Here is a 26,537-nt window from a genome sequence, read left to right on the forward strand (position 1 = left end):
AAAGCGATATGGTTGTAGGCATGGTGTAGCGGATGAAAGTGATATGCTTTCAGTTGATCTTGCAACCGGTGGGAGAATTTTATTTATTTCATTTTGATGTCATTTTTTTGAATTCGCTTTCTCCTTTATATATTTTTGGTGGCACCATGGATTTTGTAAAAGAATTTTTATGTTGTGAAATTATTTATGCACATCGTTCTTTTTGGGACCCCGAATTCGCTGCACCAACAAGATTAGAAAGATTAGATTTTCCCCCTATTTTGTTGGTTCTTTTTAAAGTTTTTTAGATGCTGCTGCTGTATATGAGATAATTTGCCGTCAATTTTTTTATCCAAAGATCAGCAAGGAGAAGAAAAGAGAACAACTTTTTTGTAGAATATTTTTTTTTCTTTTCCCTTCTTCCTTCTCTGCGTGGCTTGGGTTTTTAAAGGGAGAAGAAAAAGTAGCTTTTTTTTTTTTTTTTGATTTGATAATGCTGGCTTCTGCAGATGTTTCTGAGTTTTTGGAACCGAAAAAATGGGATTCTGAGAGGGTATTGATACATGGTTGCTTTCATTACGATATGGGATAATGGAGTTTTTGTTTAATGTATGTGATGGCTGTTCAGATTTGGTTTACTAGCTAGAGCCTAGATTGATTGAGGAGTGTAGAATGTTATCTACTGCCCTTCTGCAAGGAAGAAAAATTTTTAGCTATTCTTTCTATTTCCTTTTTTTGGGAAAAATTAAATTCAGTATATGATAATATAATTACTTGAATGAATTATGCTCATTTTTATTTTCATGGAATATAGTGCATTTCTATATTTTAGTTAGCTCTTAATAGTTTTACAGACATGTCCTCTGCTTATGCCACTGAGAGGATGGAGCAACATGCAACCCCCATTGATAATGAAAGGCACTTTACATTTGTTATGGCCCCAAAAAGTAAATGCTGGACTGCTGATCGTGGAAGGAGGGGAAAATATTAAGCATGGTCGTGGGAACTTGAGCTGGATTTGACATTTGGAGAAATGGTGGCATAGTGGATGCAAGGAAAAATCAAGGTTTAAAATGTCCGACTGCTTGCTGTTCCGAGGTCCTTCCAAAATAGATCTAAACGAAGAGGACTAAAAGAGGGACGGGAAGACACTCAGGGTTTTAATGTTTAGGACTCATGGAAGATGAAGGAAACAGAGTTTTGAAGGAGAAAGAAGGTGTCTGAAGGGACTTTATTTTATTTGTTCTGCTGCTATCTATAACAGATCAGGCATTGAACTGAATGTGGTGTGGGGAAGGAGAAGGAAACCAGTAATGCTAGGGTAGTTGAGGTTGTAAGGATGAAGTATGGTGTTAGTTTTAGGGTTTGGAATCAAGGATAAGAAAGCTTTATAAGCCAGTTATTACTAGCTTGAGGTGAATAATTTTGACACGAAGATGGCAAAAGAAAAATATAGGAAGTGTTAAGGTAAAATAAGTATATGTAATTATCTTAATGTGTTGGTGCGTGATCAGATCCAATCTCTTCCATCCATCCATCTCCCATCGGATCCTAATTCTCTATTTGTCCCCAATCGATTGGGCGGCTTCAAGTGGTCGGAGCAAACGTAGGGCGAGCGACCCCTGATGGACCGCCAGCTGGAAGGCCGACGTCGTCACGACCGGAGCAGTATGGTTGCAGGCACTGGTGTAGTGGATGACCACCTGGGTTCGAGCGGTCGGAGCAAATGTGGGGTGGACAGACCCTAATAGACCATCACCCGAGCCCCTAATTTGCTGATAGAAACATTGTCATGCTCTTATTTATGTTTTGCTCTTCACTATCTCATATCGTGCATTTTTCAGTTTAGGATATAAATTCAAGTGCTATCATTGGGAACAATCATGCAACTAAATCTTAAGATTTTACTACTAATCAAGTACATGACTCTCAAATACGATGGAGAAAGTGAGGCCTAAATAAGAGAAGTTTTCACAATAAAATACAATTCATGGCTAGTACTCTTTTGAAGAAAATCACTGATGATGAGGCCAAAATTTGGATCAACCAATTTGAATTTATTTCATTCCAAAAAATGAAAAGAAGAGTCAACGACACAAAGATCCTTACCAGTAATTTTATTACTCTATATTTTTGTACATAGACATCAAATTAATATTCTGTACTTCAATATCTTACTTTATGAATTTAGATGATGCTAGAAAGATTATTGGTATGAGTCCAGTGAAAATTATTGAAGCACAATCAATCATGATACATAAGTGTGTTGTTAAGTTGCTTTTAGACAGATATATTTCTAAATAAGATTGCATATAACTTTACCTACATTTACCATCATATATAATTGAATCTATTTTTTCAGAATAGCAACAAAGAGATAGATACTATGTGTGGGGAAATGTTGCTGAAACCTTTCAAAAGGGATGTGTCAAGTGATTTCAATCCACCACATATCTTTATCATCGCATCTGCATTAGTCAAGCAATATATGGGTAAATCAAATATTTTTAATTATGATTGGAAGAGTAATATAAATGACAATATAAAACAAACTCTAACTCCACAAATCTGTAGGAAAAACAACTTTATCTTCAACATACACATTAAGAACTTATCTCAATTTGCAACTATCTCAAATCCTAGAACTTTTTCAAAGGTATGCTTTCAAATATGAACACAAAATATTATCATATTTTACTGTTCCTCATCATTCTTATGCTTACATAAAAATTGTTAGATGTATGTCCTAAAGTCAATATGGCTGACACATTATGATATAGCTAAGACACAATTTTGTACTTAATACATTGATTTGATCAATAAAAAGATAAATTTATTTTTCATTCTAGTGTGATATGTCTTCGAATCATCCATGAAATTAACATTTCGATAAATATTCTCAAAATATTCAAAATTAAAGGCAAGTATGTAATTCCTAAATGCTCTCGATCATAGTATCATCATGAGGACGGTGATCGATCCGGATAGATCGACGCACAGATCACTTTCTTCGAAGAAGATAAGTCTCTAATCTACAGTGTAAAGATACTAAGCGACGAGTGCGGGTAGTTATTAGAGAACAATTAGTACTGAGTATGACCATACAAGAGATCACTTAAATTTTTACTCGATCGTCAGTGATTGTCTCGATGCTGTAGTTGTGTGAATGATCCTTTGACCTGCATGGTACGACTGCTCACAGTAATACTGTTGAAGTTTGACTGACATATAAACATGGTCTCAATGAGCCCTTGTAGTGGATATTGGCGATAATTGATCTACTGTAGGAGTAGGATGCACATCAAGATGAAATCTATCGACTTTGATAGAAAGGAGTAGTCTTATGGGATTTGTGAGACTAAGTCCGATAGTCTATGGCCACAGCAGTGTGATTATTGGAAAAAAAATTTTATAAAGATCACAATTAGATTTGAACTAATTAAATCTATCATACGACTGATGATGAGGTTTGATGATTTATCCATGACCTGCCATCTAGTCGGGACTCACGATAGAGGGACTGAATCACACGTGAATCGTATCTTGAGATTCTTTTTAGATTCTACTAAGTTGCTACTACATACTGCTAGGTATTACTGATAGATTGTGAGAGCTCACTAAGGTTGCTCAGGATTGACAAGATTTGATGAGTTAGAGTGAAATTATTCCGACCCATTGAAAAGAATTTCAATGATACTATGATAAAGATTATTGTATATCTCACTACCAGATAGAATTGAACCTATGGAATCACACAATAAAAGAATTAGACTTGGAATAAGCAATTGGACTTATGAAGTCTCAATTGGGTTCAGAAAATCCTATTGGGTTCAAAAAAATCTTGCTAGTATATGGTTGGATCTAGTTTTCTCTTCACGTTTGAATTTTTTATTTGATACGATTAATTCAAATTTAATTATCTGCTAATAACTTAAATAAATTAGATTCATTGGGTTCCAATTGTTGGGTGCTTAAGATTTTGGATCAAATGAATTAAGGGTTCAAGTCCTTAATTAATTTTCTTGATAGTTTTCATTGGACGCCACTTGATTTGATCAAATTGGGCGTGTCCACCTATTAGAGGGCGTGTGGAACCATTATGGGCATCCCATGGGTGCCATATTGGGTGTGTTTTTGTGGGTAGGTGTGTTTTTGTGGATGCAAAGGCTCTAATAGTTAGCACCTAAAGGATCTCCTAAAGGGAGTTAAATAACTAAAGAAATAAGGATTCCTAATGCAAGTAGAACTTATATTAAGTGGTTGTTTGATTTTGAATAGGATTCAAACCTTATATCTATTTAAAAAGACCTTTCCTAAGGTCTCTAGGCACTTCAACCAGCAGCCCCATGCCCCCTTTTGAAGGGCCCACACCCTCTCTTTTCTTCTCCCCTCTCTTCTCCCTTAAAGGTCTAACACCCAAGCTTGGGCGTCCTCCATCTTCAATGCCCAAAGGTGTTTGGGCATCCCATATTTCTTGCTAGTTTCTAGTCCCTGGTTGCTATCTAATCTAGAAAAGAAAAATAAGAGAAGAAGAAAAGAAGAACAAGAAAATGATCAAAGAGTTGATCGCAATGCAAACTTCGTTCAGATTCGCAGGCCAATTTTTCTTAGAGAAGAAAAATCAATATCAAAGAGGACTGTTCCAAGCTGATCCTAAATGGATGCCTGTAGAGACCAGACACTTTCACAGCTATAAAAGAGCCTCTTCTCTTTCAGATCTATATTTGAAAAAAAAATTACAAAACAAGTATGTGATTCGATCACATATTCAATTTCAGCATCTATTCAATTTCTGCATATAAAGTAGATCCTAGTGGTTTATATTTTATGCATGCATGATGTAGATTAAAAGATATTTTAATCTTCTATTCCACTATGATATTTAAAAAAATTAAAACATACATGCATGCCCTGATATAAAAATTTCAACAGTGGTATCAGAGCCATGGGTTTCATATGCATAAAATTGACATATATTTTGAAAAGAGTTTCAAATTTTGATTTTTTCTTGATATATGAGATATATAAATGAATATTTTGAATCTAAAATTTATTTTAAATTTAATTTTAAAATATATAGTTGATATGTAAGGTATGCATAGATCTGAATTTTATTCTAGAATGATTTCGAGATCATAATTATGTGATATGTAGATGCATGTATAAATCTAAAATTTTATTTGACCTAATTCATGATTCATATATGAGATATATAATTACATATTTAGATCAAAAAATTATTTTTGATATGATTCATGATTTGTATATGAGATATATGATATCATGTTATGATCTAAAATTTTATTTAGATCTGAATTTTACATATATATATGAGATATATATTTATATGTTAAATCTGAAAATTAGTTTTATAATTTAAAACTTATCTTTTATACAAAGAATTTAGATCTGAAATTTAATTTTAAAATCTGAAACTTGTGTTTATACATAAGGATTTTGGTTATGAAAAAATCAAAAATTAGGTTATATAATTAGATTGCATCTAGGGTCTTTCATTTGAACATTATGGGTTTAATTCGATTAAGTAATTGATCAAACCGAGTCAAGTATTGATTAGGGTCAGATCAATTAAGTCATATGATCAAGCAATTGTTGTTGATCAAATCAATTAAATTTCATATGTAGAATCGATTAACCTAAGGATCTAATTCGGCTCGATGGCTTGAGCATGATTCGCTTGAGCTAACCTATTTAGACCAATTGACCTATTGGTATCTAAGATAAGTAATTGAGAAGTGGTTATTTAATTGGTTCCATTCGCTGACCTGATCAATTTATTAGTATCTAAGGAAAGCAACGGGGGGACCCCGACCAATCTCCACTTACCTGGCCAATTTGAAAAATTATATCTTGAATGAGGTTGCCTGATGGTTTGGTTTAGTCCATACCAATTAGATCAATCATATGATAACTGATTAGATAAGACCTAAATCTAAACCTCTCCATAAATATTAAGTTCATAAGTCTTCTATCGTTGTAGATGTGCGGACATGCTACTGGTGTTGATTGTTCTCGATTGATTATAGTAGTTCAGTTACACCAAAAATATGCAACCACTCTATTAGCAAAGAGTTGCTCCAAGATAAGGATAGAGTTAGACCCCAATAACTGTTAAGTGAGGGATCTAATGACGACCTTGTACCTGCTTGTGAACGGTGGGTCAGATTTAACTAAGAAGTGTGGTCAATAATTATTAGGTGAGCCCACATAACTTAGAGACCAAGTCACTGCAATATACTTAGAGAAGCATCTGGGCAAAGAGTTATTCACGCATCGGTGTGCATATTACTAATAACTGTTAGGTGAGGTACATAACATCAGTGGGACCGCAGCACCCACTAAAAACCCATTTGTCGTGTTAGGATTTTCGTTTCTAATCCGGAGAGTGGAGGGATCGAAAAAATTAATGAGAGTCATTGTTCGCATCTTAAAGTCTCTATAAGTAAATATAATTTTAAAAATATAAAAGTCTAACTTGAATCTCTACTCTCGCAGTTAAACAATGTCAGCCTCAAACCATCTAGCCCGCATCCTTGAATCAAATCGCTTGGCTAGAATAAACTATAAAGACTGACGAAGAAACCTCAAGATTGTCCTGACTTCTGAAAAATTAGGTCATGTACTCGATCAGGAACTCCTAGTGTTACCAAATTATCCTACTACTGAGCAAAGAGCTGCTTATGAAAAATGGACGGATGAAGACAGTCGAGTCAAGTGCTATGTGCTGGCATCTATGTCAAATGAGTTGTAGAGTCAGCATGAGCATATGCCCACTATCAAGGCTATGATCACTCACCTATAAGAGTTATATGGTGAGGAGAGCCGTACAGCATACTTCAAAGTATTCAAGAGACTCTTCAATTTGAAGATGCGTGAAGGGTAGTCAATCCATGAGCACTGTATGACAGTGATCAAGGATATTGAGCAGCTTGGTAAGCTTGAGCTTAATATGCAAAAGAATTACAGATGGATTTGATCCTTCAATCCCTTCGAGGTCATATAGTCAATTTATTATAAATTTTTATATGAATAAATTAGATTGCACTATACCCAAACTGGTCAACATGTTGGTCACTACGAAAAAAATCTTGAAGAGTTCAAAGGGCACTATTCTGTGTGGAGTAGACTTCTTCCAAGAGAAAATCTAGTTGGAAGGAAAAGAACAAATCCATTAAGAAGTAAAAGAAAGAGAGCAAGCCAAAGAAGGATGTTCCAAAGAAGGCTGAAGAAAAGAAAAAATATTTCTACTATGATGCTGAGGGCCACTGGAAGAGGAACTGTTCACTCTACTTGGAGAGCCTAAAGATTAAGAAAGATAATAAACCTTCAGAAGGTATGCTTGTAATTGAATCTAACCTTACGATTTCTTCTACTTCTAGTTGAATATTAGACTTTGATTTGAGTGCTCATATATGTACCTCAATGCAAGGTTTAATAGAAAGTAGAAGATTAAGGAAAGGTGACATGATCCTTCGGATCGACAATAGAGCAAAAGTTACTGCAGAAGTCGTTGGTACTTATCCTCTTTGATTACCATCGAATTTTAGATTAAATTTAAAGGACTGTTATTTTTTTCCTGTAGCTAGTTAGAATTTGATTTCCATGTCTATGCTAGCACCGAAAGATTTTGAATTTAATTTCAATAAAGATTTTTGTTTCATTTATTTACGAAATAAATTAGTTACATGTGGTCTTTTAATTGATAATTTATATCACTTGCATGTTGATGCGAATGTGAATTTGAACAAGCAAATAGTGAGTGCCATAGATCAAAAGAGATCTAGAGATAAAATTAACCAGAAGTACTTGTGGCATCATGGACTAGGCCATATTGGAGATTGGAGAGAACAGGATAAATAAATTGAAAAAGGATGGGATCGTTGGCTCTCTTCATTCAAAGTCGTATCCAGCTTCTGAATCTTACCTTCAAGAAAAAAAGATCAAATTACTCTTTGTAGGACATAGAGAAAGGGCCACTAAGTTACTTGTCCTGGTACACACCAATGTGTGTGGGACATTTGATGTACAGATCAGGGATGGTTACAGCTACTTCATTATCTTTATCGATGATCTGTCTAGATATGGGTATATGTATCTAATGAAATACAAGTCTGAAGTCTTTGAAAAGTTCAAAAAATTCAAAAATGAAGTAGAAAAATAAACAGGCAAGCCCATTAAAGTTCTTCGATATGATCGAGGAGGTGAATACCTTGATCAAAAATTTTTGAAACATCTCAAAGATAATGGCATAGTTTCTCAATGGACTCCTCCTGAAACACCTCAGCTCAACAGGGTATCTGAAAGGAAGAATAAGATCCTATTAGATATGGTCAGATCCATGATGAGCTTCACTGATCTACTCTTATATCTTTGGAGACATGCCTTATTAACTACCATTTACTTGTTGAATAGGGTTTCATCAAAATCCGTCCCTACCACACCGTATGAGATATGGTACGGTAAGAAGTCGAGTCTAGATTATCTTAAGACTTGGGGATGTCCGATCTATATCAAAAGATAAATGGCTGATAAATTAAAAGATAGATCTGTAATAGCTCATTTTATAGGATATCCAAAAGAATCAATGGGATACTACTACTTTCCACAAGATCACAATGTGATTGTGAGTCAGAACGCTATATTTTTAGAAAAATAGTTTATCTAGGATGGTGGCAATGGGAGGTTAGTTAAGCTTAAAGAGGTCTCTGAAGAGCAAAGAGCTATATATCCTTAAGAATCCATTATTCATAAGCCAGTAGTTGATGTTCCTCTACCACCTCGTAGATCTAGCAGGATCTTTCGACCTTCTAAAAGGTACATGGATATGCTTATAGAGGAAGTAAAGGAAATATTTCTTATGGGAGATAAGGATCATGATGATGATCCTAATATTTTTGACGAGACGATGTCTGACATCGATTTCGAAAAATAGTTAGATGCAATGAAGTCAGAAATTGACTTGATACATTCGAACCAAATATGAACCTTAGTGGATCTATCCGAGGATATAGTATCCATTGGGTGTAAATTGATCTACAAAAAAAAAATACTGATGGTAAGATAGAGACCTATAAAGGTAGGCTTGTGGTAAAAGATTATAGCCAGCGCGAGGACATTGACTATCAAGAAATCTTTTCGCCTGTAGCCATGCTAAAATCCATCCGCACTCTACTTGCTATTGCAGCTTATTATGATTATGAAATCTACAAATGGATGTGAAAACTACTTTCCTGAATGGATATTTTAAGGAAGATATCTATATGGAGTAGCCTCTGGGTTTCATATCTAGTGATGGTGATCACAGAGTCTGCAAGCTGCAAAGGTCCATATACGGATTAAAGAAAGCTTCTCAGAGTTGGAATCATCATTTTGATAATACGATCAAATCGTTTGATTTCATCAAGAATGAAGAAAAACCTTGTGTATACAAAAAAGTTAGTGGAAGTGCAATAACATTCCTCGTATTGTACGTAGATGATACTCTCCTCATTGAAAATGATATTTTATGTTGACCACGGTCAAAAAATGGTTGTCTAAGGAATTCTCCATAAAGACCTAGGGGAAGCATCCTATATTCTTGAAATAAAGGTCTATAGGGATAGATCTAAAAGGATGTTAGGCCTGTCACAAAAGCTGTACATAGAGAAAGTGCTAAAGAGGTTCAGCATGAAAAACTCTAAAAAATGACTTTTATCTCTTAGGCTTAGTATTCATCTTTCCAAGACAATGTGTCCGACCACGTCTGAGGAAGTTCAGCGCATAAGTAGGATTCCTTATACTTCAGCCATAGGAAGCCTTATGTATACCATGCTAAGCACTCGATCTGATATTGTCCTTACTGTGAGTGTCACGAGCAGATATCAGTCGAATCCAGACAAGGAGCACTAGATAGCTGTGAAGAACATCCTTAAGTACTTGAGAAGAACTAAGGATTTATTCTTGATCTTTGGAAGAGACTCTGAATTATGAGTCGAGGGATATACTGATTCAGACTTCATATCTAATCTTGATGATAGAAAGTCTATGTCAGAATATGTGTTCGTATGCAATGGTGGTGTAGTCAGCTAGAAGAGTTTCAAGCAACCCATCATAGCAGATTCGACCATAGAACTGAATATGTCGCTGCTTCGGATGCTGCAAAGGAAGGCTTCTGGTTTAAGAAATTTATTGCGAAATATAAAGTTATGATATTAGATGCCATACCACTTTACTGCAACAACAATGGAGCCATAGCAGTTGCTAAGGAGCCGAAATCTCATCAGAAATCGAAGCACATCAAACGACAGTATCATATTATATGCGACACCTCGAAAAGAAATATATCGAGATGCGAAGAGTAGATTTTGTGGACAACATGGCAGATCCGCTGACAAAACAATTGAGCCAGTCAAAAATAAAAGTCCACCTTGAGAGGATGGGATTTAGATTAGTGATCATTGACTTTAGTCCAAGTGGGAGATTGTTAGATGTATATCCTAGAAGCCAATATGACTGACACATTATGATATAGCTAGGATATAATTTTATACTTAATACATTGATTTGATCAATAAAAGGGTAAGTTTATTTTTCATTCAAGTGTGATGTGTCCTTGAATCATCTATGGAATTAATATTTCGATACATATTCTCAAAGTATTGAGAATTAGAGACATATGTATAATTCCTAAATGCACCTAATCATAGTATCATCATGAGGATGATGATCAATCCGGATAGACTGACGCATAGATCGCTTCCTTCAGATAAATGAGTCTCTGGTCTACAGTATAGAGATACTGAGCGACGAGTGCAGATAGTTGTTATAAAATAACTAGTACTGAGCGTGATCATACGAGAGATCACTTGAATTTCTACTCGATCATCAGTGATTGTCTCGATGCTGTAGTTGTGTGAATGATTTTTTGATCTGTGATGGTACGACTGCTCGCAATGAGGCTACCGAAGTTTGACTGACATATAAACATGATCTCAATGAGCCCTTGTAGTAGATGTTGACGTCAGTTGGTCCACTATAGGAGTAGGATGTGCATCAAGATAGAATCATCGATCTTGATAGAAAGGAGTCGTCCTATGAGATTTGAGAGGCTAAGTCCAAGCGTCTGTGGTCACAGCAGTGTGATTGTTAGAAAAAAAATTTTATAAGGATCACAATTAGACTTGAGCTGATCGAATCTTTCATACGACTGATGATGAGGTTTGACGATTTATCCATGATCTGTCATCTAATCGAAACTCACGATAGAAGGACTGAATCATATGTGAACTACACTTTAAAATTCTTTTTCGATTCTACTAGGTTGCCACTACATACTGCTAGATGTCACTGGTGGATTGTGAGAGCTCACTAGGGTTGCTCAGGATTGACAATCCTTGATGAGTTAGAGTGAAATTATTCTGATCCATTGAAAAGAGTTTCAATGATACTATGATAGAGATCATTGTATATCTCACTACTAGATAGAATTGATCCTATGGGGTCACACAACAAACGAATTAGACCTGGAATAAGCAATTGGGCTTATGAAGTCTTAATTGGGTTTAGAAAAATCCTATTGGGTTCAGAAAAATCTTGCTAGCACATGGTTAGACCTAATTTTCTCTTTACATTTGAACTTTTTATTTGATAAGATTAATTTAAATTTAATTATCTGCTAATAATCTAAATAAATTAGATTTATTGAGCTCCAATTGTTGGGTGCTTAAGGTTTTGGATCAAATAAATTAAGGGTTCAAGTTCTTAATTAATTTTCTTAATAGTTTTCATTGGGCGCCACTTGATTTGATCAAATTGGGCATGCCACCTATTAGAAGGTGTGTGGAACCATTATGAGGCATCCCATGGGTGCCATGTTAGGTGTATTTTTGTGGGTGCAAAGGCTCTAATAGTTGGCGCCTAAAGGATCTCCTAAAGGAGTCAAATAACTAAAAGAATAAGAATTTCTAATGCAAGTAGGACTTGTATTAAGTGGTTATTTGGTTTTGAATAGGATTCAAACCTTATACCTATTTAAAAGAGCCTTTCCTAAGGTCTCTAGGCACTTCAACATATAGCCCCATGCCCCCTTTTGAAGAGCCCGCACCCTCTCTTTTCTTCTCCCCTCTCTTCTCCCTTAAAGGTCTAACGCCCAAGCTTGGGTGTCCTCCATCTTCAATGCCCAAAGGTGTTTGGGCATCCCATATTTCTTGCTCCCATATTTCTTGCTGATTTCTAGTCCCTAGTTGCTACATAATCTAGGGAAGAAAAGTAAGAGAAGAAGAGAAGAAGAAGATCAAAGAAAAAATCAAAGAGTTGATCGCGATTCAGGCTTCATTTAGATTCGCAGGCTGATTTTTCTTAGATAACAAAAATCAATATCAAAGAAGACTGTTTCAGGTTGATCCTGAGTAGGTACTCATAAAGGTCGGACACTTGCACGGCTAAGAGAAAGTCTCTTCTCTTTTAGATCCAGATTTGAAAAAAAAATTACAAAACAAGTATGTGATTCAATCACATATTCAATTTCAGCATATATTCAATTTCTATATATGAAGTAGATCTTGGAGATTTATATTTTATGCATGCATGATGTAGATTAAAATATATTTTAATCTTCTATTCTACTGCGATGTTTAGAAAAAAAAAATTGAAACATACATGCATGCCCCGACATAGAAATTCTAACAAAAATAAATCAATTGTAAATACATGACCCAACCAAGTCAAGCACAACAGCTTTAGATAGATGGGATAAGTAAGCAGCCATCTAAAGATCAGATGTTCCTAGACAGATAGACTATCAGTCAAATTTTCAAAATGGATGTGAAAAATGATTTTGACATAAAGATCAGCATAGTTGTTGCTGTTATAAAAAATATAAACAATGCTCCAGGCTGATGTTATACGGCATGTGAAAAGTGCAAAAAAAAAATCAATAAGATCGATAGTTACTTTTGGTGTGTTTCATACAACAGAATCTCTGAATTTTCAACAACAAGATAAGATATTCTACAATCTTATAGTCTATCATTAATTCAAATTGTTTCTGGATCATCGCTGCTTATAGAGTCTCTAAAAATCTATAGATACAAAGTGCACATTGATGTCGAAGATGATAGCGGATCTGTCATTTTTATGATATTCGACAAAAAAAATAAAAAAATTAATCCAAATATCTATTATGGAGCTTCTAAAAGTATAAAATAGTGATGCTAAATACATTCCTCCTGTTATATATCAACAAACTATGTAGCAGGACATACATTTTCTAGATTAAGATCACAGCTTACAATATAATTTGAAATTTTAACAATATTTATATAGTGATCAAGACATTCACTCCAAACACAAAACTAGAAGAAGAATTCATAAAAAATAAACAACTCCTAGACAAATATGTATTGGATGGTTTATATCACTATGTCATTGATTCCACATTCATATTTCTACTACTATTACATAAACTAGCTTTTAACTATAATTTACTATTTCTAGATTGTTCCTACAGACAAAAGGGATGAAATATCAACATCAACTACATTGCCAATACCAAATATTCAGGTTTGTGCTAAAACAATTCACTATTGACTTCTTACATTAATCATACATGTTCTCATCTTATATTGACTGCATTATCACTTGCGTAGAAACTGAAGAATAAAAAAAGAAATAGCAATGATATCAATGAGCTTTTAGAGATCAAATACAAATTAATTAAAAAAAATCTTACACCATAGTTTGAAAACAAAATTGATGTAATAATAAAAAAATATAAATTATTTATATATTTATAAATAAATAATTATTGATAAATATGTTCTATAATGCAGCTACAATAAAACTGCGATGGTATGGATGAGCATGAAAAAAATGATTCTCAAGAAGAGATTGAATCATCAACCACATTTAAACAATCAAGAAAGAATATAATTGTGTATTTTGATGAAGATTGAATGATCTAAAATAAAGTATTATATGCTCCATAGTTCACCATACCTACTACATTCTAAACATCATAAAACGTTAATTTCTAAATAATTTCATTGTTCCAATTCATTTTAATCTGAACTACTACTTTGAATGTTTGATTTGTCTTTTTGTTTACTCCAATTAAATTACAAACTAAATTATTATGTTTATGATTTACTTTATATTGAAATCTATTATTATGGTGACTATTCTTTTACGTTGCAAAATCAATAGGCCAGAGATCACCTAGCCATTATGCTAGTTATATTTAATGTTATTTAATCACTTTCTAATGGCTTTAAATAGCTACTAATTGTTCTCTAGCATTCATTAAAGCTATAAAGGCTTTCAAGAGAGAAACATATCAAGAATCAAGGAAAAACATTCTCCAAAACTTGATCTTGAAACGAAGTTTATTTATGCTTCAAAAACAATGCTCTTCTTCAATTTTGAAATGAGTTTGTTTATGCTTGAAAAATAAGTGACTAGCTTAGAAAAAGCTACGATGCTTGCTCGATGGGATCCAATATTGTAATCTTTTGAAAATGATTGGTGGATTGGAATTTCTAAGTACTAGCTTGAGGATGGATGTAGATACTAGTTTTGATACCAAACCTCTATAAATTCTTATATTTATGATACTTTGATCTTTTAACTTATTTTCTTATCTTGCAAACTCTTTATACCTGCCACTGCATATCTCTTATATTTTCAAAAGTATATTTATCCCGACATATATCACTTAAAATTTTTGAAGAATCCATTTCAACCCTCCTCTTGGGTTGCTTAGCAAGACAATAGTATATGTAGACCATGCACCTTAATATTCTATAAATTATAGTATTATGCTTGAATAAAAATTTTTATTTTAGTCTTTTAATAAATATAATCAAATCCAATAAAAAGAGATGGTCATACAAAAAAATATTCTTCATCAAAAGATATTTCAAGGATTGCCATTAATCTTGAGTTCTAGACAGTCAAGTCTATAAAGAATAAAAAAGCACCTGCTATGATACTGATTGTTGGCTAAATATAGCAATTCAAAAGGTGAAGATGAATTAGATTTTCAAAAATTTTTATGAACTTAAATAATTATATGCTTAAGAAATATTTAATTATGTGAATGTGAAGTGTATACAAAGTATGAAGGCAATAAAACAAGATATAAGAAAGAAAGAATCAATAATAAGTACAAACATGGAGTTTATAGTGGTTCGACTCCAAATCCATCATCTACATTTATTCTCCAAGTCTTCTTACTTAAAAATTTTACTATAATCTTCTTAATTATATTATGATTATTTTGATCGTACTCCTAATCAATCCAACTGATTATTTTAGCGAGCTCACAACCAACCCAATTAATTTTATATAAAAAATCAATTAAAATCTTTTCAACTAAGTCATCTCTAGATTTAGTCAATACAACATTCAATTATAAACTTGGATAAGCTTATCCCATAAATTTTTATCTTAAAAAACTTATAAAGAAATAAAAAAGTATAATAGAATAAATATCAAATAAGCCAAAGCTCAAGAAATAATAAACTCAATGAAGTATAATGAAGTCAATGATGGTTGCTCTTTGAAACTTGAACTTGTTTACTTTAATAAATAAGAGGCTCTCTTGTGATTTACTATTGATGATCCCTTAAGTGCTTACATAATTAATGTTCCGAAATCTTTTTTCTTGGACTTACCCAAGGATATTCAATGCTCTTACCAAGAACTTATGTTTTTATCTTTTCTTCTCTCTTAGATCATTTTTGTAATTAATTTCATATCCTAAATATATTTAAATTTAGTTAGAAAAAGTGTACTAGTTATTAGAGAGGTCAAACTAGTCATTGAAAGTCAACTTTGCTCGTTAAAAATCTGCAGAAAAACTAATCGTTAGGCTATCAGGGATCTAGAGGTCGACTCATAGTATGATGGAGTTGACTCATAGTTCATGGATCAACTCATAGTTAACTTAGGCTCGACTGATAGTCTACTCGAATCAGCTTTTGAAAACTTGAGGTCAACTTTTGAAATGTCTGAAAATTGTTGTCTTCTATTTTTGACTTATAGATTTTTGGGGTCAGTTCTTCTTCACTTGGGGTCGACTCTTCCACTTTAAAGGCTTGTAAAATACTTCTCCAACTTTAGAATTTATTCTTCTAAGTTTATCCATAATTCCTTAAATATTCAAACTTATTGTGTTTTCTATAAAACAAATTAACTATTCTAAGAACACACAATCATTTGTATCATACTCAAATATTTTATACTCATGAAAATCAATCTTTGGGTCAACATCCTCTGTCTTCTTAAGGTAGCATAAGGAAGAGTTTGGACTCCTTCTAGATGTTGTAGTTAGCAAAAGTCCAACTATCCTCAGCTATTTTTTTATGAGGGTGGAGTTGTGGTCAAGAAGGGGTGTTGCAGTTTGACCAACAACTGCTCCAACTGATCAGCTCATAGATATAGGCTCCCCTTCTTTTGTAAACATGCTTAAATGCTGAGGTGACACTTTTATAATCAAAATTGATAGTTGAATAGAAAAATTCTCCATCTTTCTATGCTTCTTGTTCTGATGATTGGTGTGTTAGATTGGTGTGAGTGATTGTCAGCCTAGTCATTCCTTCACTTGTGTCCAAGGTGTGAATTTGTTGTTGGAGTAGCATTGGTGCCGAACCCCCAGTCTCAGGCTTACTGATCAATTATTATAAGATCATCATGGGCCTTGCCCCCAGCCTTGGCATAATTTAATTGAAGTGTGAACTTGGTATTCACCTACAAGAGGTATTCAATTCTCGAGGTGTCAAGGCTCCAATTGTTGGGTGGCTACTTTGTTGATCTGTATTTTGATCTGGGTTGTTCTAGCTGAAGAAGCTGATTAGTTTGCTAGATACCTCTAGTTGGGTTGTCTTTGATTATAGAAGGTCAGTAGCTTTTTAGGCTTTTGGTACGAGGAATAGAATGTGCATTTGGACTATCCTAACTTGAAAAGGTTGATTAAGTCACTAAGCCTTCAGTGCAGGGTTCGGAATGTATGCTTAGGCCATCCCGCTTGAGGAGGTCCCTTCAGTGTAGGGGTCGGATTATCCACTTGGGCCATCTCGCCTGAGGAGGTTGCTAGATCACCAAGCCTTCGGCATGGGGGTCGGAATGTCCACTTCAGCCATCCTACCTTAAGAGGTTAGTAGGTTGCCAAGCCTTCAATGTGGAGGCCAGAATTTTCACTTTGGTTGTCCCGATTTAAGAGGTTGGTAGGTCGCTAAGACTTCGATAAGGGGCCAGCATGTCAAGGCTGTTAGCTCATTCAATAAATGTTGGTGTTATCTTCTTAGGGCCATTAGATAGCTCACTTGATCCATCATACTAGAGAGCACTTGTCGATGGTCATTGTGAGATGTGCGTATCTTATTACTAACTTGAAAGCCAAGTACTTAACCTAAACACTTAGAGAAATTATTTTGTAAGAAAAAAAGAGTTTTACTGATAAGTCAGGTTAACAAAAATGGAATGACACATTTTACTAATAACATGGTCAGTTGTTGGTTGAAATCCATATTTGAGGGATGGAAGTCCCATCAAAATACTATAGATAGTAGGTTTTGGGGCATACAACCTCAGATACTTTGCATGGCCCTTCTCACTTTGATGAGAACTTGCAACATTTCATTGGCTGTGACACTTCAATCTTTTTGAGCACCAAGTCATTAGATCAGAAGAATTTAACTTTTACTTAGGAGTTATAAAATTGAGCTACTTATTGTTGATATGCTATCATCCAAATTCGAGCTTGTTATTTTGTCTATTCAAGAAGATCAAAGTCGGCTAGGAGGTCCTCTGAGTTTCTTTATTGATCAAAGAAATCCATCTAGTGAGAAGACTAACTAATTTTTAGAGGAATTACTATTTCGGTGCCAAAGGCAAGGCTGAAGGGTGTTTTTCTGTAGAAGTCCGATAAGTGGTTCGATGGGCTTAGAGGATGTTATGGAACTTATCCACTTATAGAGTCCTTTTGCTTCATTCGACTGTATTTTCAGGCCTTGTGGGATGGTTTTATTATTTATTTTAACCTCTCCATTGGCTTGAAGGTGCCCGACCAAAGTGAACTAAGGATCAAGAATTTTCTAAAGTGGATGTTATCAAACTTCTTATCATTATTAATGATGATGACCCAAGGAAGTTTGAAATAGCATATGATAAACCTTCAGACAAAATCTAAGGCATTCTTCTTAGTTATCCAAGTTAGTGATTCAATCTCAACTCATTTGGTAAAATAATCAATAGCTATTGTTAAGAATTTTCATTGCTCGATAACTTGTGGGAAAGATTCAATGATATCCATCCTCCATTGGACAAAAGGCTAAAGACACTGATTAGTAGGAGCAAGGCCACTGGCTATTACTGGATATTAGCATGTCATTGGCATTGATCACACTTCTCACATAGTTAATTGTATCCTTCTAGATTCTGAGCCAGTAGCAGCCTTGCATAAGACTTTGTGAGCTAAGACCCTGCCTCCCAAATGATTCTTATAGATTCCTTGATGGACTTCTTAGAAGGGATATTGAGCTTCAGATACACACGTACATGCATGTATAGCTGATCATATCTGATCATATCATAATTGGATGTTTTTTTCCTTTCATGTACATCCATGTACACACATACATACATGTATAGCTTCAGGCTTCCGTCAACCTACACTTTTGTTTGCAAAAGATTCGAAAGACAATCTTGTCTTTGTACTCAAGTAGCCTCAATCTTATACCAAAGAAGGAAAAAATCCAAGCATTAGAAACAGTGCAATCTTAGACTCGTATCTAAGTGTATTACATTAAAATAATTCTACTCATTTTTAATTTGCTTAATTATGTTACGGCATTGCAATTTAAAAATCCTTTTTTTTGATAGAAACTGGAGCATATGCTGTATTAAAATCAAAGAAGTATAAGTTTACAAAATACAACTGGTGAAAGCCCAAACTAGGAACACTTATACAGCAAAACCTCCCCAAAACTTCAACCCATATGAACATAAGATACCCATTGTAACAAAAAACAGAGGGTGACAGACCTATTGACAAGGAGTAAAGAATACCTTCAGCAAAAAATAATAAAGATGACACAGCCGCCACTTGGTAGCTCATATCATTGTGACCTGTAAGATGGTTGCCCGAAACTTTAAGAAACTTCCCTTCAAAGATCCCACAATATAGCAATCCATAACTGATAATTTGAGAGAGTATGAAGTGTGTAAACATATCCCACTTGAATACTGTCTGAGAATTATAGTCCTGAAAGGTTTTACACCTTATGATCAATACATTACACAAATTAACAGAGCCTACAGCGTGATTATCTGGGAGCTTAGACCAAAATAGCAAAAATAAATTCTGATTAGATCTCTGCAAAATGATCAAAGACCAAGCATAATGGGTATCTTATGTTCATATGGGTTGAAGGATCAAAATTCGCACTAAAGTCTCCCACTAAAAGAAAAGGAAACCCAGGTGCAACAATGCTTTGAGCCTGGGACCAAAGAACCCCACGTTCGAACATATTTGTACTAGCATAGATGATTCCTGACACCCAAATCGTGTCATTAGGAATTGTAATAGCGCCGAAAACAATTTGATGATCAGTATGGATAAAAGTTACTTCACCTAAACATTTTTTTCAGGCGATCAGAATACCCCCAGACAACCCGATGGAAAGAATGCAATAGATATCCCAACGATGACCCAAAAGTTTTTGGATACGATTAGAGGCCGAAGAATCTAACCTAGTCTCCAAAAAACAAACCATCTCAGGACAGTACTTACGGATCAAAGTCTTAGAGTAGTTTACAAAAGAAGATTTTACAGCCCCTCCACAATTCCACACTAAAAGCTTCATAATTAATTAAGTGATTTTTGCTGATCTGAATCTGCAAGGTCAGATTGTTTAGTTGCAGATTCAGAGACATTCTCACAAGATCCCTCCTTGGTCTTAATCATATTCTGGCATTTCCCTGCCCCAGAAGATAGAGTTGCTGATACTTGATGAACAATCTCTTCATGGCTGCTCTTTTCTATACTACTGGACTGGTCAAGAGTAGGTAATTTTTCATAGTTATTTTCCCCCGTCTTCCAGCTTCCTTTCTACATTCTCAACTGGCTTCCACACCATAACTATATTGGCCTGTTGTTTGGCCGATGTACTTTTCCTAAGTTTTGGTACCTGAATTGCTAATCGATCATCCCCTTGATCGACAATTTGAACAGCTTTGGGTGGGGATGCAGAAGGAGAGATAGGATTGGCTGTTGTGATCTTTTTTAAAGGAAATCGCTTCCTTTTACCTTTAATGATATCAGAATCTACTGATTTTGCTTTAAAGGTTAATGTTTTGGATATTTCCATGGCCTGGGGTGGGCATATCTCCTCAGAACTTTGGTTCATCAGTAGAGAGAAACATGATGTAGCAAGGATAGCCTCCAGGTCAGCCATACTTTGGTCTCGCAAGGGAGACTGTCTAGTAGTTTTCTTTGACTTAATCCAATCCATGTTTTCATTACCTTTCTCTGCATCCATTTTTGAAGATTGTGGGGTCGAAACTTGATCGATCAGTATCCTAGCTGCTCTGATCAGGGACCATACAACATAGAGGTTTTGTAAGACCTTGGTTCCAAAGCATCCATAGGATTCCATGGTCGTCCCAATTTGACCACACACATAACAGATATCGGGCAATTCTTTATATATAAATTGTTGCCACAGGTAGGTGTCGTGCACTTTGATTCTAGCCCTTGGGCATATGGGTTTATTGAGATCTACCAAGACACTAATTCTGGCAAATCCCAATCTGGTAGAGTTAAGGATCCACAAATCCAGATACAGAGGGCTCCCAGCTTGCGCAACAATCCGCTTAATCTTGTCTGCTTCTCATAATTCTAGTGGAAGGTCTGGTAATCGCACCCAAATCCTTGCTTTGTTCAAAGGATCGCAGCCAGGCCTGAAACCCAGCCGCCATGGTTCCAAAGCTAGGATCTGGCCAGCTAAGAACCATCGCCCCTTATCCAGAACCCTATTTTTATCTTTCTCAATAGAAAAAATGAACAACATAAAGCCTTCGGTAAGTAATGATACTTGGAAATCTCCTGCAATGCTCCATCGAACCTTCATTTCCTTTTGAACGAACTCCAAAGGAAGGCCACGACATAAAAATTTACCTACAAGTGCATGCAGCCAACAATCCATGGAAGCTTGAACTTCTTCGTCCGAGAATGCTACTATTGTCGTGAATCTTTTCTCTAACTCTACGATTTCTTCCTCAGTGGCCTTGGAAGATTGCCATCGAAAACGTCTAATACCTTGTACCACCTGAGATCAAGCTATATTGATCTCACTCGATTGAAAGATGGGCGGAGAAGAAGACTCCTCATGGGAATCAATCATCAGGGACGGTGCATGCAATTCTGCACCACCTGTGGTGCACAAAGAATTTCGCTTTAATGTCAGGTCTTTCAGGGCCGTTGGCAATGGATCCACTGATGACACTCAAACCTTTCGAGAGGCTTGGAAGGCTGCATGTCCTGCTGAATCTGGCATACTTCTTGTGCCATCAGAAGGTGACTTCATGATCACTTCAACAATCTTTTCAGGGCCATGCCGGTCCGGGTTTGTGTTTCAAGTAAGCATACAGCCTTCAACTCCCTCTGCAATGCCTCTTTCTCTCTTTCAGATTGCACTGAGTTCTTATAGTAGCTATACTAATATAGGTGGAAGGGGTACTCATGCCCCATGATGGTCCTGACTGCTAGCCAGAATCTGATAGCAAGCGCCAGTGGCTTGTGTTCTATATAAACTCAATGGGATGACTTTGAGAGGAGAAGGAACCATTGAAGGCAATGGCGAGGATTGGAGGAACCTCCCGTGTAAACCTCACAGAGTATGTCACCCTCTTGATTTCATGTAAATTATGTAACTAAGAGTTTCGAATCATGGAGAACTAATGCTGAAATTTAATACCAAATTAGAGGTTGTGGTCGTGGGTTCGATTCTCACAGATGGCGCCGATATTATGGTCATGAGTCAAGGAGTCGAATGGGCTCAGATGATTAACTTATGTCTCCGTTTCCGCATACATGAGGTATTGTCTGCTTTGACTCATGACCATCTTTAGGCTTCAATGGACCTTGATCATTTAGAGCCTCACGGTTTTGTCTTTTAAAATATGCCTCACATTGAAAAAGAAGGTTTCAATCCATATATGCCATATTCCCTCTTGACTCATAACTGATGTGTGACTAAAGAAATCCTCTCTACACCACAACAGGAGCCACATGGTACTACATTGCCTGGACCTTACGATAGCCCAACGGTAAGCATCGATTTCAGTATAATTTCTTTCTGTTTCTCTGAATCTTTCCAATCACAATTCGTCTCATTCTAACAGTGTTCTGTTAATTTTTTGGTTTTTCTTTTCCTTTCTACAGTTGATCAGGTTCTTCATGAGCAGGAAGATTACTGTGAAGGACCTGCAGATCGAGAACAGCCCTCAATTCCATATGAAATTTGATGGCGGCGAAGGAGTGCACATAGAAGGCCTCAAAATAAATTCACCAGCACTTAGTCCTAACACTGATGGTATCCACATCGAGAACACGGTTTATCAGCATCTATAGTTCCATGATAAGCAATGGTAACAGCTCTCCTTATCTCAATCACACAATGATCTTCATTTCAAGTAGTAAATATGATTTATTAAACTAAGTGCTCGATGATCAAAACAGGCGATGACTGCATTTCCATCGGCACTGGTTGTTCTAATGTCGACAAAGAAAATGTTACCTGTGGACCTAGCCATGGCATAAGGTACTCCAAGTTCTCATACTGAAATTAAATTCTTTGCTATTTCTATGATCTTCTAATCCAAATGGTATTATACAGTATCGGGAGCCTCGGCATGCACAACTCGCAGGCTTGCGTTTCGAACATAAGGGTCAAGAATGCAGTGATCAGGAACTCTGACAATGGGGTCAGGATCAAGACAGGGCAGGATGGGATGGGCTCAGTAACAAGCATTAGCTTTGAGAACATCATCATGGAGAATGTGAAAAACTGCATCATTATAGACCAGCATTATTGCCCAACCAAGCAGTGTATGAATCAAACAACGGTCTACGTAACGGATGTCACATACATGAACATAAAGGGGACATATGATGTCAGGAGCCCGCTGATACACTTTGCTTGCAGCGACGCATTGCCTTGCACCAACATGACCATGTCTGATGTGGAGCTGCTCCGATTTGATGGAGAGTTGGTGGATGACCCCTTTTGTTGGAATGCCTATGGGAGAACGGAGACACTAACAATTCCACCTATCTCTTGCTTGCAGGAAGGGGAGCCTCAGTCCATCAAAGAGAACCTTAGATTAGGTTGCTGAACTCATTCGTGCTTCAGCTATAGCAATTTAGAGACACAATAACACAGACAGAGCTAAAGACCCATATGGTCAACCCTTTATTTTTTCAGATATATGACTGTTGTGGGGATTTAGTCATGCTTGGGGGCCCTCATGGAGTTTGTTTTCATGCATTGATCAGAACATATTATGCAAGGGCTTGTTGCAAAGTGTCACGAGTTCAGGTGGTTTGAGTAGCAAATATTTGTGCACCTGTGGAAGGAACAATGTTTGGCTCTATTTAACCTATGTACGTACTCAGCTTGTGGGCTTTGTAACTTCTGAAGCAGGTTCACTAGAAGAAACGGATGGTGACAAGAATTTTTCTGTAGTTTGGAGAAAATTTGTCTTTGGCAGCAAAAGTTCCTATGCTCATTGCACCTGAAATAATGCCTTACCCCCAAATTTCCGTCAATTTTTTTGATATTAATAAGCTGATTGTGGTGCTTGTTGGCATCCTTTTGATACTTCAATTATTCAGATAACTGTGCTACTTTTTTGCATATTATTAGCTGCTATAGTTTAGCTTGAAAAGTTGACGTTATTTTCAGAAAATAAAAGTCAAAGCACAAGCAACTCCACTGAAGCATGTTGTCCCATCTAAAATGGGCCTAACTTTGGTAGCTAGCAAATGCCTAGTGTTTGAGGAAAAAGAAGGCAACTTTTAAAAATAACCAGGCATGATTAAAAAAAATCTTGTTTGATTCTGTCCTATCCATATATTACAAACAAAAAAATCACACCTAAGATAAAGAAAGGTATTGCATGTAAATGGTTACCAAAAAATCATTTAAAACCACATTGTACAATGGAGTGCGGGGACAAACAGAACAGCAACCAGAGATGGAACTAAGAAATTGAACAGAACCAAGAATTTACTAAATAACAAAGAAATTAAAGACTTACACCACCAGAAAAGCAATGGAAATCTAATATGGAAGCACATAGGACACAAACACACACGCACACACATGCACGCACGCACAGAGCATAAGTGTTGGAAATTAATGTGGTTCAGTGGAGAAGCACATACAAACAGGCCTAAAACAAATGGGTGACAGAAATCAGATGAAGAATGGTTGAATGTTTTTGAAAAGGAATTCAAGAAAGACTCCTGGACTTTTTATGATTAATATAAAATTATATGCAGCCTCTTAAGAAGTTGAAAAACAACTTTTTTTGAGTCAATGGCCTCCTAGATTTTTTTCTTGAGGGGCACAAATTGGCATTTAAATGCTTTTTATAATCCCTCATAATTCATGAAGTCACCTTTTCTTTAAGGTGAATAATTAGATGTCATATTCTGAACAACAAAGAAAGAAAAAAGAACCTAAGGTTTTATAAACAAAAAGTAATTGTTAAAATGACACATCAATTTAGTACACATCTGATATAAGAGTCCATACAATCTTCTCAAAGATTACCATACCAAAATCCATAAAAACTATAGGCCAATTGACCTTTAAAAAAGAAATTGCTGGTGATCATTTTTCATTACCTGATCATAAGATATGTAATGAGTATAAGCCTCTGACTAATTTCTGAAATTCAAAGGCACTCAGATTCATTATGAAACAGGGCATAGACCTCATGAATTTTCCTGAAAGATTTGAAAATCTAAAAAGAACACATCAAAAGCAAGCAGGGTAAGGGAAATAGGTGTATTCTTAGACTTGGTTATACATGACCTAGGACTTGTCCTACTAGTCACATCCCTCTGCTTGGCAATCAGAGGTTATCTGTTTAATCCTTAGGTAGTGCAGCCTCAAAAATCTGAACTTAGTAATTACGGTATGGGTGGATCTCTCTGTGTCTCTCTCTGAATAAAAAGGGCGTCCTAGTGTGGGCGGCTCTAAGGCTCCTACCACTCCAAGGCCTGAGGAAGGTCAAATATATACAGCCTTACCTCCATGTGTGGAAAATTGTTTCCATGTCTTGACACCATGATACCTAGGTTACAGAAACTTTTGTCGAAATCACAAACTACAATGCCCAGTGAAAATTGTCTTCGTAGACCAACACATATATTACATCATTAAGTTTGAAACTTGAATCTAGATAAAATAATCAAACAAGAATGAAAGATAGGTGGTTGATGATGTCAACTGTTTTATACTACTGTGGATGGAAGTATTTTGCCTTAGGAAAAGGAAGAAGATCCAAGTTTTCAAATATCCCTATCCCTGATACTTGATTGTTCAGTTCTGCTTTATTTTTCTGTTTTTCCTTCATATCCTACTACCAGTCCTGGCCCATATACTGGGACCTTCTCTTCCTACTGCATTGGCAGGTTTGTCATGTATGTTTCAATTTATTAACAAATGGTTTGATATGCTTCTTCCCATCTTTTGCATAGAAAAGGGCATGAATGAGAAAAACTCCAGACCCTCTTTTCCATCTAATATGGAAATAATCCACGCCTAATATGCATGCCTCTGATATTACAACATAACATCAGTCATAATTAGTGTACTTCACAAAAGCCCACACAAACCTGTCTTATGATATTTATAACTCGTCTTGTATCATTCATAAGCCTCAAGGCATTTTGCAAGAGCCTTGAGCATGACATGAAAAACTTAACTAAAGCTTTTTAAAGAATGCCTCATTATAAATTTTTTTTTTTAAAAAAAAAAAAAGAAGAAGAAGAAAAAGAAAATCTACACAGTATATTTGCTTCTACAACAACAGAAGTATTTGACCAAATTTCCATTTAAAGATGGAACGTAAATTCTAACAATCTTTCTCCATGAGAACATAACAGAATAATAGATATGATCAAAGAACATAATCTTTCAACAGCAACCATTTGCAATAAGATTCATCAAATGATACAAAAACCAACCATTTGTTCTTGTAATGTTATTTAGCCTCCGCTAATTGGTGGAATAATTGCTAACTCATCTCTGTTTCTCAAAACTGTTGATTCTGGAGCATACTCTTCATTCAGTGCCAAAACCATGGAGTTATATATTTCCTCTAATTTCGGAAAGTTAATTAAAAGCTTACTCATACAGTCTCGGGCTGTGCTTTGTGGTGGCATTAGAAGAGATATATCTGTCAATCCTGTAAGTTCTCGAGCTCTCGCAAAGAAGAGGACCCTGACCTCGATCGATGGACCCACTTCCCTTTCTTCCATGTCACTT

General features: G+C 35.6%; 1 protein-coding gene and 1 long non-coding RNA gene across 2 annotated transcripts; one reads left to right on the top strand and one right to left on the bottom strand.

The window, feature by feature from the left end:
* Window positions 1-2,089: 2,089 nt before the first annotated feature.
* LOC140852459 (uncharacterized) lies at window positions 2,090-26,537 on the bottom strand. The gene is made up of 3 exons (XR_012135313.1): window positions 26,401-26,537; window positions 26,237-26,319; window positions 2,090-2,447 (listed from the first exon to the last, which is right to left on the bottom strand). It is a non-coding gene; the product is annotated as an uncharacterized lncRNA (long non-coding RNA).
* On the top strand, window positions 21,343-23,373 carry LOC114913359 (polygalacturonase At1g48100-like). Its single transcript, XM_073245864.1, has 4 exons — window positions 21,343-21,615; window positions 22,421-22,571; window positions 22,718-22,799; window positions 22,875-23,373. The coding sequence occupies exons 1-4, from the start codon at window positions 21,343-21,345 to the stop codon at window positions 23,371-23,373; spliced, it is 1,005 nt and encodes a 334-aa protein (XP_073101965.1).

This window comes from Elaeis guineensis, chromosome 11, assembly GCF_000442705.2.
Source record: "Elaeis guineensis isolate ETL-2024a chromosome 11, EG11, whole genome shotgun sequence".
NCBI classification, from domain to species: domain Eukaryota; kingdom Viridiplantae; phylum Streptophyta; class Magnoliopsida; order Arecales; family Arecaceae; genus Elaeis; species Elaeis guineensis.

Coding starts and splice junctions, on each gene's coding strand:
- LOC114913359 (XM_073245864.1), top strand. CDS start 21,343: ATGGGCGGAGAAGAAGACTCCTCATGGGAATCAATCATCAGGGACGGT. Junction 22,572..22,717: donor ACTTAGTCCTAACACTGATG/GTATCCACATCG, acceptor TGATCAAAACAG/GCGATGACTGCATTTCCATC. Junction 22,800..22,874: donor GGACCTAGCCATGGCATAAG/GTACTCCAAGTT, acceptor GGTATTATACAG/TATCGGGAGCCTCGGCATGC.